This window comes from Cherax quadricarinatus, chromosome 38 (genome assembly GCF_038502225.1).
Source record: "Cherax quadricarinatus isolate ZL_2023a chromosome 38, ASM3850222v1, whole genome shotgun sequence".
Taxonomy (NCBI): Eukaryota; Metazoa; Arthropoda; class Malacostraca; order Decapoda; family Parastacidae; genus Cherax; species Cherax quadricarinatus.
The window spans coordinates 6,465,002-6,480,015 of record NC_091329.1 but is presented as its reverse complement, the minus strand read 5'-3'; the positions used below and the strand labels follow the sequence as shown (position 1 = coordinate 6,480,015).

At 42.4% G+C, this 15,014-nt stretch overlaps 1 protein-coding gene across 7 annotated transcripts in view; it reads left to right on the top strand.

The window, feature by feature from the left end:
- The window catches only part of LOC128692948 (cytospin-A), a 531,559-nt gene that overhangs the window by 357,975 nt on the left and 158,570 nt on the right, over positions 1-15,014 (top strand). For all 7 annotated transcript variants that reach the window (XM_070092047.1, XM_070092046.1, XM_070092043.1 and 4 more), the window contains one exon: positions 14,360-14,825. In XM_070092047.1, coding sequence (XP_069948148.1) covers positions 14,360-14,825 — 466 coding nt within the window. The remainder of the gene's footprint in view (positions 1-14,359; positions 14,826-15,014) is intronic.

Genomic DNA, 15,014 nt, shown 5'->3' with positions numbered 1-15,014 from the left:
AGGCCTTAGACAAGGATGTGTGATGTCACCGTGGTTGTTTAATATATTTATAGATGGGGTTGTAAGAGAAGTAAATGCGAGGGTCTTGGCAAGAGGCGTGGAGTTAAAAGATAAAGAATCACACACAAAGTGGGAGTTGTCACAGCTGCTCTTTGCTGATGACACTGTGCTCTTGGGAGATTCTGAAGAGAAGTTGCAGAGATTGGTGGATGAATTTGGTAGGGTGTGCAAAAGAAGAAAATTAAAGGTGAATACAGGAAAGAGTAAGGTTATGAGGATAACAAAAAGATTAGGTGATGAAAGATTGAATATCAGATTGGAGGGAGAGAGTATGGAGGAGGTGAACGTATTCAGATATTTGGGAGTGGACGTGTCAGCGGATGGGTCTATGAAAGATGAGGTGAATCAGAATTGATGAGGGAAAAAGAGTGAGTGGTGCACTTAGGAGTCTGTGGAGACAAAGAACTTTGTCCTTGGAGGCAAAGAGGGGAATGTATGAGAGTATAGTTTTACCAACGCTCTTATATGGGTGTGAAGCGTGGGTGATGAATGTTGCAGCGAGGAGAAGGCTGGAGGCAGTGGAGATGTCATGTCTGAGGGCAATGTGTGGTGTGAATATAATGCAGAGAATTCGTAGTTTGGAAGTTAGGAGGAGGTGCGGGATTACCAAAACTGTTGTCCAGAGGGCTGAGGAAGGGTTGTTGAGGTGGTTCGGACATGTAGAGAGAATGGAGCGAAACAGAATGACTTCAAGAGTGTATCAGTCTGTAGTGGAAGGAAGGCGGGGTAGGGGTCGGCCTAGGAAAGGTTGGAGGGAGGGGGTAAAGGAGGTTTTGTGTGCGAGGGGCTTGGACTTCCAGCAGGCATGCATGAGCGTGTTTGATAGGAGTGAATGGAGACAAATGGTTTTTAATACTTGACGTGCTGTTGGAGTGTGAGCAAAGTAACATTTATGAAGGGATTCAGGGAAACCGGCAGGCCGGACTTGAGTCCTGGAGATGGGAAGTACAGTGCCTGCACTCTGAAGGAGGGGTGTTAATGTTGCAGTTTAAAAACTGTAGTGTAAAGCACCCTTCTGGCAAGACAGTGATGGAGTGAATGATGGTGAAAGTTTTTCTTTTTCGGGCCACCCTGCCTTGGTGGGAATCGGCCAGTGTGATAATAAAAAAAAAAATAATAGTACTAACACTTAAATAATGGGGTTTTTAGACTTGTTCAGGCATATTTTCCTCTTGTTACTGGTGGCAACAACTTGTTTTCTTCTTTATCAAATTGGTAGCCCCAACTCCTCTGTAAAACTGGTGGCCCCAATGCCTCCTCTATAAAACTGGTAACCCCAACATGTTTGTTCCTTACACTTTGGTGATCCCCATCACATTTCCTTTCTTATAATCCTGGTGGCTTCTACATGTTGCCCTCCTTAAAATACTGTCCCCACAACACGTTTCATTTTCTTAAAATGTTGATGAACACAAAATGCTTTGCTTTGTAATGCTGGTGGCACTAATATGTTACCTTTCTTTCATTGCTGGTGCTTCAATATGTTTCCCTTTATATTTTTGTAATTGATTTCTGATTGTCTTCATCACATTAGTAAATATGTAGATAGATTCAGAAATTTTCTGTTTTCAATTTGTAAGCCTGTTATTAGTAATGACATTGGCATCTCAGAGAAATTAAGATATTTAATATTTATTTTCCCTGGGCTATTTAATAACTATTGAGCAATAAACATTCTTTTATATATTGACTATACGTATTCAGTATTTCTTATCTTAAAACTTATAACTGAGTATTAGTATTGGCCTAAAATTCAATATCGGTGTCAGCAAAAATTTTGGTACATGTTATCCTATCCCTAGTATTGAGTTTGTCCACACTACTGTCTCATCCAATACATCCCACTTTACAACCCCCGAGTCTAAAGAAATACTGTACTTCCTTAAATACTTATGGCTCGTCCGCATTTTCAGCTTCTTCCAGTATACAGTACACTACTGTATAAACATTTAAAAAATGTTATAAATGGTGCAAAGGTGACATTAAAACAATATCAGAGATGGTTGACACAAACCCACTACCATTATAGTATGCTCCTCACTTAGCGACGAATTCATTTACCGACGTAGTCTTAGGAACAGTACCCCGTTGTTAAGTGAGGAGAGGCCGTACTATAACTGGTTGTGGTTTTTTAGGTACAAGCCCCCAAATTCACAAGGGTTAGAGTGCTGTTGATCCTTAACGATTCAAAATTTGTACATTCCAATAAATTCTGTGCAAGACATTTTGTTTCAGATTTGAGCCTATTATATCTTCAAAGTCTTTTCTTTAAATATCATTCCTTGCTGTTCAATATTGACATTCAGGACCTCAGCTGGTGTGGGGTCTGTAGTGGGGACAGTAATAAAAATAATAATGCAATAAAACCTCTCAACAATGGATTTTGGTAATTTCAACCAAAAAAAAAAAAGGCTCTTAATTATTGGACAAAATGGACGAAAGTTTGTAATTCCGCATTTTGTTGGTAATGGTAGTATCCAGTTGTCTTCTGAAGTATTGAGTCAAATCCACTAATTCTAATGCATGTTCGGTATGGGCCAAAGTGGCCACGTTCAGACCCTGTCTGTTTTGATTGTTTACTGAACCATTGGCCAGTCAGGCCAGTTTATTAATGCTCATGCAGACACTTGTTATTTATACTATAATTTTTCACTAGATTCAGAGCATTTTATGTGACTTCATTAACATATTAAGCAAAGTGCAATTAATAGTTTCTAAAGCAGGTGATGCCATAAGAAAATGTGTGATTCCCAGTGTTAAGGAGAAACTTGAATTAATAAAGAAGAATGAGTCTGGTATCTCAGTGGCATGGGTGTGAAATCTACATCTTCTCAGTTATCTACATCTCAGCCATCTATACAATATTTTCACTAGAGCTTTGCAGCTGCTCTGACTCAAAATAAGTTATTCTGTGTAACCACTATCGAACACAGCAGTTTACACCTCATTTCCACCATGAAAAGGTAACTGAAATTATTGTAAATTACTTAACATACTATAAAGTTACTGTTCAGTACTCTACTGTACTGCTGCAGGCTACAAGTTAGAAGACAGCCAGACAATCATGAAATATTAATTTTGTAATTTGGGAGTTGCGGACAGTCTGCATTATTGTAGACCCTCTCCCCCTTAATAGTACGTTAATGAGAGGTTATACTATGAGAGAAAATATATGCTAAACCTGTGAAGTTGGGGTAGTGGTTAGTGGGGCCAGAGATAGGGAGGGTGCAAAAGTGAAATTAAAGCTGGTGCAGTTAGTCAGTTTCAGTTAGAAAGTGTGGTAGGACAAAGCCCTACATGTTTTCTCCCTCAGAGCCTCATCCTTCCCAGCCTTCCAGCACCTTGCTGATGACCTGACTACTTGGCCAGGCAACCACCAGCCATACCTGGAGTTTATCCTGAGTCTAAACCCCATAGGGGTGCATCTGACAGAGGGGTATGGTGGAGGTACAGGATGAGAGGGAAGAACATCCCAATAGTCTATTTCCTCCCTTTGTGAAGGGGGCTTCCACTCTTGCCTCTTGTTTGGACTAGCTCTTCAAATGTGCCTAGCCAGGGAAACCAACTTCAGTCCTGTAGCTCAACTAGTAATACACTCGGCTCACACATTGAGTGTCTATGGTTCGATCCTCAGTAACAGTGAAAACGCTGGGTGTATTTATTTAAGACATCTGCTGTCCCTGTTTACATGGCAGCAAATAGGTACCTGGGTGTTAATTGACTGGTGTGGGTCATGTCCTGGAGACAAAATTAGCCAAAGTTGTCCAAAATTCTCTGTATAACCAGGGGTTTTCTATATAGTATGTCATTGATGTCAGCTAGGTTTGTATAAGCTGTATCACATACTTGTAGAAATGAAGGTGGTTATTATTATTATTATTATTATTATTATAAACTCATGTCTCACTGCTTGTTAGTCTACCCCTTGGGGATCCCATCAGGTGGCAGACACTCAACACACTTTGGAGGACCAGTCCTCTGCCTTGGGTGCTCGACTTTCCTAAAAGGGTCTTGGTCATTCTAAGGCTCTAAGAAAGATTAAGATCATAAGAAAGAAGGAGCACTACTGCAGGCTTACTGATCCGTGCCAGGCAGGTCCAAGTCACACCCACCCACACCCACTTATGTACACGTATTTGTCTAACCTATTTTTAAAGCTACTCGTGATTTTTGCTTCAGTGATGCTACTCAGGAGTTTTACACTCCTCCACAACTCTGTTACCAAACCAGTGCTTTCCTATACCCTTTCTGTATTTAATTTTTTCCAACTTGAACCCATTTCTGTGAATCCTGTCTTAGATATTTTTTGCACTTCATTGCTTTTGAAAAAGCAATAAATGACATGCCCATACTCTGTGCCCCTGGCCCAGACTCGTGGAACTCCATGTTCATTAAGAACTACAAGAGGCCCCTTTCACTTGCCTTAAGTTTTCTAGGGAGAGGGAGCATGGACATGGGGTCATTTTTTTTTTTTTTTCAACAAGTCGGCCGTCTCCCACCGAGGCAGGGTGACCCAAAAAGAAAGAAAATTACCAAAAAGAAAATACTTTCATCATCATTCAAGATTTTCACCTCACTCATACATAATCACTGTTTTTGCAGAGGTGCCCAGAACACAACAGTTTAGAAGCATATATGTACAAAGATACAGTGGACCCCCGCCTTACGAACGCATCACGTTACGTTAAATATGCCATACAAAGCATTTGAATGCAAAAATTTTGCCTCGCCCCCTGATAAAAAACTCGCCTTACGTGATTCGTCTGGGACGTGTCCCACGAGTGGCCTCAGCTGCCCTGTGGGTGCCAATGTTTACAAGCCAGCCAGTGCAGTCGCATCCACGCATACATTCGGTACATTTCACCTTATCCCAGTGTTTTTTGTGCTTGTAACTGCAAAATAAGTCACCAAGGGCCCCAAGAAAGCTTCTAGTGCCAACCTTGTGGTAAAAAAGGTGAGAATTAGTATGGAAATTAAGAAAGATTTTGAAGGGTTTGGGGGTAACCCTGAGAAGCCTATGTCATACAGTTGTGGAATCCATTGTGCCTACTTCAAAGATTAAGGAAATGTGTGCAAAGTGGGTTGAAGTGCAAACCTTAATGGATGAAAATCACCTTAACACAGCTGCAAGCTGTGCTGGTGACTATTACAATGGCAATGTTGTGGCCCATTTTAGGCAAATCTTAAAGGAATGGGAGGTACAGACCTCTATGGACAGATTTGTTGTGCGACAGAGGTCCAGTGACTCTCAAGCTGGTCCTAGTGGCATTAAAAGAAGAAGGGAAGTAACCCTGGAAAAGGACTTGCTACCTCAAGTCCTAATGGAAGGGGATTCCCCTTCTAAACAATAACTTCTACACTCTCCCCTCCTCCCATCCCATCAATCATCACCAGATCTTCAATAAAGGTAAGTGTCATGTATTCTATTCTTAGTAGAGTAGCAATTGTGCATGTCTTCTTCAGTTTGTGTGTATTAAAATTAAGTAATATTTCATGTGGTAAAAAAAATTTTTTTTCTTACTTTGGGGTGTCTTGCATGGATTAATTTGATTTCCATTATTTCTTATGGGGAAAATTAATTCTTCTTACGATAATTTCGGCTTACGATGAGCTCTCAGGAACAGATTAATATCGTAAGGCGGGGGTCCACTGTATACAACATGTCCCTCCAAACTGCCAATGTTCCAATCCCTCCTTTAAAGTGCAGGCATTGTACTTCCCATTTCCAGTACTCAAGTCTGGCTGTATAAAAATAACCGGTTTTCCTGAATTCCTTCACTAAAAATTATCCTGCTCACACTCCAACCGCTCGTCAGGTCCCAAATACCATTCATCTCCATTCACTCCTATAACACGCTCACGCATGCTTGCTGGAAGTCCAAACCCCTCGCCCACAAACCTCCTTTACCCCATCCCCCTCCAACCTTTTCGAGGACGACCCCTACCCAGCCTTCCTTTCCCTACAGATTTATACGCTCTCCATGTCATTCTACTCTGATCCATTCTCTCTAAATGACCAAACTATGTCAACAACCCCTCTTCAGCCCTCTGACTAATACTTTTATTAACTCCACTCCTTCTCCTAATTTCCACACACTGAATTCTCTGCATAATAATTACACCACACATTACCCTTAGACAGGACATCACCGCCTCCGACCGCCTCTTTGTTGCAGCATTCACAACCCAAGCTTCACACCCATATAAGAGTGTTGGTACCAGTACACTTTCATACATTCCTTTCTTTGCCTCCATAGATAATGTTTTTTGTCTCCACATATACCTCAATGCACCACTCACCTTTTTTTCTTCATCAATTCTATGGTTAACCTCATTCTTCATAAATCCATCTGCTGACACGTCAACTCCCAAATATCTGAAAACATTCACTTCTTCCATACTCCTCTCCAATTTGATATCCAGTTTTTCTTTAGCTAAATCATTTGATACCCTCATCACCTTACTTTTTTCTATGTTCACTTTCAACTTTCTACCTTTACACACTCCCAGACTCGTCTACAAACTTTTGCAACTTTAGAATCTCCCATAAGCACAGTATCATCAGCAAAAAGTAACTGTCAATTCCCATTTTGTATTTGATTCCTCATAATTTAATCCCACCCCTCTCCCCAACACCCTAGCATTTACTTCTTTTACAACCCATTCTATAAATATATTAAACAACCATAGTGGCATTACACATCCCTGTCTAAGACCTACTTTTACCAGGAAGTAATCTCTCTCTCTTCTACACACCCTAACCTGAGCCTCACTATCCTCATCAAAACTTTTTACAGCATTTGGTAACTTACCACCTATTCCATATACAGTGGACCCCCAGTATTCGACCCTACCTTTATCTAAATACTGTTCACATATATGCTTCAATGTAAACACTTGATCTACACATCTCCTACCCACTCTAAAACCTCCTTGCTCATCCGCAATCCTACATTCTGTCTTACCTCTAATTCTTTCAATAATAACCCTACCATACACTTTTCCTGGTATACACAGTAAACTTATTCCTGTATAATTTTTACAATCTCTCTTGTCCCCTTCCCTTTATATAAAGGAATTATACATGCTCTCTGCCAATCCCTAGGTACCTTCCCCTCTTTCATACATTTATTAAACAAAAATACCAACCACTCCAACACTATATACCCCCCTGCTTTTAACATTTCTGTCATGATCCCATCAGTTCCAGCTGCTTTACCCCCTTTCATTCTACGTAATGCCTCGCGCACCTCCTCCACATCTACATCCTGCTCTTCTTCACTCCTGAAAGATGGTATACCTCCCTGGCCAGTGCATGAAATTACCGCCTCCCTTCGTCGACATTTAAAAGTTCCTCTAAATATTCCCGCCATCTACCCAATGCCTCCATCTCCCCATCTACTAACTCCCCTACTCTTCTTTTAACTGACAAATACATTCGTTCCTTAGGCTTTCTTAACTTGTTCATCTCACTCCAAATTTTTTTCTTATTTTCATCAAAATATCTTGACAGTGCCTCTCCCACTCTGTCATCTGCTTTCCTTTTACACTCTCTCACCACTCTCTTCACCTTTCTTTTACTCTCCATATACTCTGCTCTTCTTATAACACTTCTTCTTTGTAAAAACCTCTCATAAGCTACCTTTTTCTCTTTTATCACACCCTTAATTCATCAATCCACCAATCACTCCTCTTTCCTCCTGCACCCACCCTCCTATAGCCACAAACTTCTGGGGTCCTCCTGTAGTCATTAAAAACAAGACATAGCCCCAGTCCACAAAGGTGACAGTAAAGCAATTTCAAAGAAATACAGATCAACAGCACTAACGTCCCACATCATAAAAATCTTTGAAAGGGTTCAAAGAAACAAGATCGCCACCAACTTAGATACCCATCAGTTGCACAACCCAGGGCAGCATGGGTTTAGAGCAGGTTGCTGCTGCCTATCCCAACTACTGAACCACTATGACATGGTCTTGGATGCTTTGGAGGACAAACAAAATGCAGGTGTATTATACACAGACTTTGTGAAATCCTTCAACAAGTGCAATCATGGTGTAATAACACACAAAATGTGTGAGAAGGGAGTAACGGGAAAAGTTGGTAGATGGATTTGTAACTTCCTAACAAGTAGAACTCGTAGAGTAATAGTAAACAAAGTAAAATCAGAGGCGGCTACGATGAAGAGCTCTGTTCTACAAGGTTACAGTACTTGCTCCCTTCCTGGTCCTCATCATCTTATCTGATATGGAGATGTAAGCCACAGTTCCGTGTCCTCCTTTGCGGGTAACACCCGAATTTGCATGACAAGTGTCATCCATCGAAGACACTGCAAATCTCCAAGCAGACATAAACCAAATCTTTAAATGGGCTGCAGAAAACAGTATGAAGTTCAGTAAAGACAAATTTCAATTAGTCCACTATGGAAAACTCTCGGAAATTAAAACTGTATTCCAACCATACAATAAAGCAAAAAAAAAAAACAATATGAAGGACCTGGGAGTGATAATATTAAAAAATCTTACTTTCAAAGATCATAACAATGTATCTTCCACATCTGCTATGTAAATGATAGGATATATAATGAAAACCTTCAAAACTAGAGATGCCAAGCCCATAATAATTTTCTTCAGATTGCGTGTTCTATCTAGGCTGGAATATTGGTGTACACTAACAGCCCCTTTCAAGGCATGTGAAATTGCAGACCTTGAGAGTGTAGAGAGCTTTCACAGCACATATAAGCACAATAAAGCATCTAAATTACTGGAAACGGTTGAAGTCCCTTGATTTGTACTCCCTGGAATGCAGGCGAGAAAGATGCATAATAAACACTTGGTAAATCCTAGAGGGACTAGTCCCTTCTAAAGCAAAAGACTCTGCAGGAGATGAAACATCCCCCAGTGAATAGCATGGGCGCTACGATTATGCTAAGAGGCAACACAGTAAGTGTCAGGGGCCCAAGACTGTTCAACTGCCTCCCAGCATACATAAGGGGGGATTACCGATAGACACCTGGCTGTCTTCAAAGAGGAACTGGACAGGCACCTCAAGTCAGTACCTGACCAGCCAGGCTGATTCGCAGTAACAGCCTGGTTGATCAGAGTGATCCACCATGATGCCTGGTCACTGACCGGGTCACGGGAGCGTTGACCCCTGACACTCCCCTCCAGGTATTCCTGTCTTCCATTTATACACCTCAGTCATATCCCCTTTTCCCCAGTTTTACTCAGACTTTCTAAAGAGTGCAGATTCAGGGCTTTCAGTCTGTCCTTGTAGGAAAGATTTCTGATACATGGGATCAACTTTGTCATCCTTCTCTGTACGTTTTCTAGCGCATTTGTATCCATTCTGTAATATGGTAACCAGAACTGTGCATCATAATCTAAATGAGGCCTAACCAGTGATATATGGAGTTGAATAACCCGAGGACTCCTCTTGGTTTTAATTCTTGATATGAAGCCAGGAATTCAATTCGTTTTATTGTGAACACATACGCACCGTTGCCTTGGCTTTAGGTTATTGCTAACCAAAACTCCTAAATCTTTTTCACATTCAGAGTGATTAAGATTAACATTATTAAGTTCATAAGTGTCATGGTTATTATCTTTTCCCAGGCTTAGAATTTTGCCTACACTAAACTGCATCTGCCACTTCTTCGGACACTGCATCATCCTATAGAGATCTTTTTGTAGTGCTGTATTATCCAGAGTGGTTAGTCCGTATCCATACATGGCACAAGGATGTAGAGTTCTGTTGGTTTCTGAGCCATGTTTTATGTCACGGGAAACTAATAGGCAAATTCTGAGATGAAAGCTGAAATTTAAGACACTTGTGCAACATCTGGTTATCTTTATTGTAGACGTATCGTCATCCAGTGGCTTCATCAATACCCAGATGTTGCACAAGTGTCTTAAATTTCATCTTGTCGGTAGTGTATACCTGTCTTGCACTAAATGAAAGTTGCTGTGAGCTCGGTCTGTGACCGACTTCTGTCTTCTTGTAACTTTTCTCCCTTTCCCTCCTCTCCCCTACCCTCTTCTCCCTTACCCTCTTCTCCCCTACCCTCTTTTTTCCCCTTCTCTCCTACTCCTCACCTACTCTCCTCTCCTACTCCTCACCTACTCTCCTCTCCTACTCCTCACCTACTCTCCTCTCCTACTCCTCACCTACTCTCCTCTCCTACTCCTCACCTACTCTCCTCTCCTACTCCTCACCTACTCTCCTCTCCTACTCCTCACCTACTCTCCTCTCCTACTCCTCACCTACTCTCCTCTCCTACTCCTCACCTACTTTCCTCTCCTACTCCTCTCCTACTCTCCTCTCCTACTCCTCTCCTCTTCTACTCTTCTCTCCTCTTCTACTCTCCTCTCTTCTTCTACTCTTCTCTCATACTCTCTATATTCTTTTTCTTCTCTCTTCCCCCCTCTTTTATCTCCTCACGCCCCTCCTCTCCTTCCCTTCTCTATCTCTTTACCCCCTCTATCCCTCTATTCCTGTTCACCCCTTCTCATTCCCTTACTCCTTCTCCCCCTCCTACTCATCACTCGTCTCTCCCCTCCCACACATAATCCGACTCTTCCTCACTCTACTTCTACTCCCTACTCGCCTCATTATTCCCTTTCAAATTGCTCCTCATACCCTTCGCTCCTCTCCTACTTACTCCCTATTCTCTCTATTTCCCTCCTGCTCGTCCCTCCCTAGACCTAGAGCAAAATGCATTGACATGTTGTCAATGACTGCTTCAAAGTCAACTGGGAAGAGGGGCTACAACAGAAATTGCGGAGATGTTGGCAGTGTTTTGAGTCTCATTCATGAAAAAACTCATTTGGGTCTTCGATATGTAGACTGATGAGCGGTTCACTGAATAGTCGTATTGTGATTTATGTATAATACTCATCTCCTTATTTTCATCAGTGTATGTTTCGTCTTCTTAAGTAAAGGCCCTTTACTAGATGTGGTTTTGTCCTGGACTTGTATAGATGAGCGACACAAACTTCCAGGTAGGGTGACTCACGAAATCGTAATGACACGATTGCAAACAAACCATACCCCGGCCGGGATTGAACCCGCGGTCAGAGAGTCTCAAAACTCCAGCCCGTCGCATTAGCCACTAGACCAGCTAGCCACAATAAGATTCGTCCAACTAGGTATATTTCTACACCATAGGAAGGTTAGCACAGGCACCACTGTGACCACAAATGCAAGTTTTTACAGACGAATCTCCAGCTAGCGTGGCCGTGACGAACTCTAGCTCAAGTCCCTTCACTGCCGTCAACATGACTCACGAAATCGTAATGACACGATTGCAAACAAACCATACCCCGGCCGGGATTGAACCCGCGGTCAGAGAGTCTCAAAACTCCAGCAGTGAAGGGACTTGAGCTAGAGTTCGTCACGGCCACGCTAGCTGGAGATTCGTCTGTAAAAACTTGCATTTGTGGTCACAGTGGTGCCTGTGCTAACCTTCCTATGGTGTAGAAATATACCTAGTTGGACGAATCTTATTGTGGCTAGCTGGTCTAGTGGCTAACGCGACGGGCTGGAGTTTTGAGACTCTCTGACCGCGGGTTCAATCCCGGCCGGGGTATGGTTTGGTTTCCAGGTAGGATAATTGAGGCAAGAATTTTGGGTAGCTCTAAACATAGGTTGAACGGGTACACTAGTGAGTGTGGGTGGATGTGAATTGGACCTGCCTAGCATGGGCCAGTAGGCCTGGTGTAGTGCACCTCCGTTCTTATGTTAAAATAAAGACCATAGCATCTAGGTACCCCCGTTCCTTCATGGGGGCGCACCTTGATGGTGAAGGGCTCTTGATCGTGGGAATTGGAGCTATCCTTCATTGGATCAAATCTGATTATCCCACATTCCCTAGGCTCTGGTTGATCCCTACGGTTTTAGCGCTTTCCCAATAATATACTTCAGTATTCATCGCCATATTGAATTCAACACTATGACGTAACGCACGAGCACACGCACTCCGACCATTGTCTTGGCAAATAGCAGTGGTCCTCATTACACAGTACTGTGAAATTGAGACACATGTGCAACATCTGGGTATCTTTATTGTAGACGTTTCATCTTGTCGGTATTGTATACCATTCTTGTACAACCTGTCAGACACTGCAACATCATGGAATCTTGATTCTGAGGACATGTACATAACTAACTACAACTAACCCATCTCTTTGGGTAGGACCTACTTCCACTGGGGAATCCCGCCTACCAGTGACTATGCCCTCGTCTGCTACCCGTCCCATTTCCACCTGACGTTGCTGTATAAGCGTCAGGCGCCTTGCTTCTGCTTCAGAATCTCCACGACTATGGTGCTCTTCGCACCTACTGCTAGGTTGAGGGACTGATTACCTCATCTTCTGTACATAGTTCTCCTGTCTTCAAGTTATGTCCTGGAATTTGTATTGATAAAGCCACTGGATGGCGAAACGTCTACAATAAAGATACCCAGATGTTGCACATGTGTCTCAATTTCATCTTGTCGGTATTGTATACCATTCTTGTACACACAGTACTGTGCCAGAGTTCTTTCTGTAATAGTAACATTAATTATTGGTATGTCTGATTATTTATTAATGTCATGATAAAAGGTTTATTTTTTAGTGTTAATTAAAAACAGGAGGATAACAGGGCTAGATATTCCCTACTTTTATATTTCATTTAATCTTATCTGTCAGTCTTTTAAGGCATAGTTCATGAGGATGGCTTTAATCGATCATGCAGTTGTTTTGAACTGCAACCACGAACTCCGAATGAGATAATTAAATTCCTATCCAGTATTATATCCGTTGAATTTAGTGTGGATGCGGTGTACTTTTTAACAAAAACAAATGATTTCCTGAAAATTTAAGCACAAAGGAGCCTGGCCATTGTAGGCTAGTAAAATTAATAAATGAGTCACTTGTGCAACATTTGGGTATCTTTATTTTGGAAACGTTTCGCCACCTAGTGGCTTCTTCATTTCGTTGAATTCAGTATGGATAATGTGTTCTTTTTAACAAAAACAAAAAAGGTTTCCCGAAATTTAAGCACAAAGGAGCTTGATCATTGTAGGCTAGTAAAATAGTAATCTGCGGCATTCAAATCTGGCGGCCACGGTAGCCACCAACCACCTGTCGGCCGCGTGCCTCTACGCGCTATATTTACCGAGAGTTGTATTCATCTGTGTAAATACACTTAAGAGCTTACTGTCATCCCTGTTTTAAGGATTAAATTTACTCTGATATCAGTACACAGCCGAATAGCAGCCGTAATGAGTCTTGCGATCTATAGACTTTAAACCTAAAACACTCGCTGTATTATTGGCAACACTGCTCATTTTATCCCACATGTCGCCAGAAGCTTTTATTTCACTATTTAAAGCTTGTCTTTTTCAATTATTTTTGTGATACTGATGAATTACACTACTACGATAAATTTGTTTCCCGTATACTCAGTCGTTAATTGAGTAAAAACGATACGGGTAATGTATGCGGGATAATGTTGAATGGGTGTGAGCGGTAACTTGAGCTATTACCAGTGAGTGGAGGAAGGCTGACAGCAAATTGTTATGGTGTGCAGTGGCGAGGTGGATTCAGTGGGGAGTGGTGTACGCCACCGTTAACTCTGGAAGTGGCTTACACTATACAAGTTCTTATTTTCACAAGACACGTTGACAGACGAGTTAGTTTAATTCAAAAGGCAGCCAAGTTGACATTAAACGAGCGAGAAGTACTCGACGAAATCAACACCTGGTGCAAGAATTCACCAGGCTTCTGGTTGCACTTAAGCGAAGTTCATTTTAAACGACCCATTCTGAAGGCCATTTAGAGATAGTATTATCACTATCACACCATGCTATCTGTGTTCCCACGATAAGGAGGGACGAGCAATGTGGTGGCAGTCGTGTCCATTGTGAAAGAATAGGTGTCCGCCCTCACGCACCAACACCTGGCCCCCACGGCCCTTTTTTTCACCATTCACTTGTCGCGTGTAACTATACTACTGAGTGATGATAATATGAAGAATTTGACCCTGCGTTAAGAAGCTGCGTATGCTTTGCGTGTTTAAAAGCGGGTGGTTATATCAAGGTTAACAGTAATGTATCGATATCAGCTCCTGTGTGCAGGTAGTTAATGACAGCCGGATGAGCCCGGGCTAGTGGTGGCAACAGGTGGCAGGGATTTGCGATGGCGTGATATTGGCCATCCCCTCCCCCCTTCACACGTGTTTTTTGAGGTCCTCCTCTCGTAACAAGTGACTAAATTATCAGCAAAATGTCTCTCAGGTTTAAATCCTTATTCCGTAGGATGTCAAAGGACCACGGTGGGGCTGGCAGCCACCACGGGTCTAAGGGCACGGCGACTACCCCTGCCGGAGAAAAATCCAAGGACCACCCTGTCAAGGAGCAGCATAAAGGGGCATCGAAGAAATCCTCTTCACCGGTGGCTCCTGACATGCAACCTCTGCCCACCCTAAAAGAAGAAAAGAAGCAACAGTCAATCAGCAAATCCAACAAGAAAATGGAGAGTAAGAACAGTAATAAGGAGAACATGGGGGTCCCGACCCCGGCTACCAGAACCCTGGTGCCTCCCCAGCCTCCAGACCTCCCCCAGCCTCAACTGCAGCCCACCTCGCCCACTTCCTCCACCTCTAGTGCAACTTCTTTCCCCGAGAAGGCGCAGCTGGAGAAGACTGTCTCCGACTTGGTTAAGAATGCAGAATCCAAGAAGCAAGAGATCGCCGCTCTCAAGATGGAAATCAACAGACTTAAGGTATGTGTCGCTTTCTCTGATAAATTAAGTTTAGACTTTTTTTTTTTTGCCATTATTTAAATTATATTTTTATATGGGTTTGAACCTATGGAGTCTCCTTAATGCTGGGTCATCTACCAGGAGAGGCCTCGTCACAGGAAGTGCTACTGTACCCACAGGGTGTTTGCATGACGAAGAACCCAGCATATC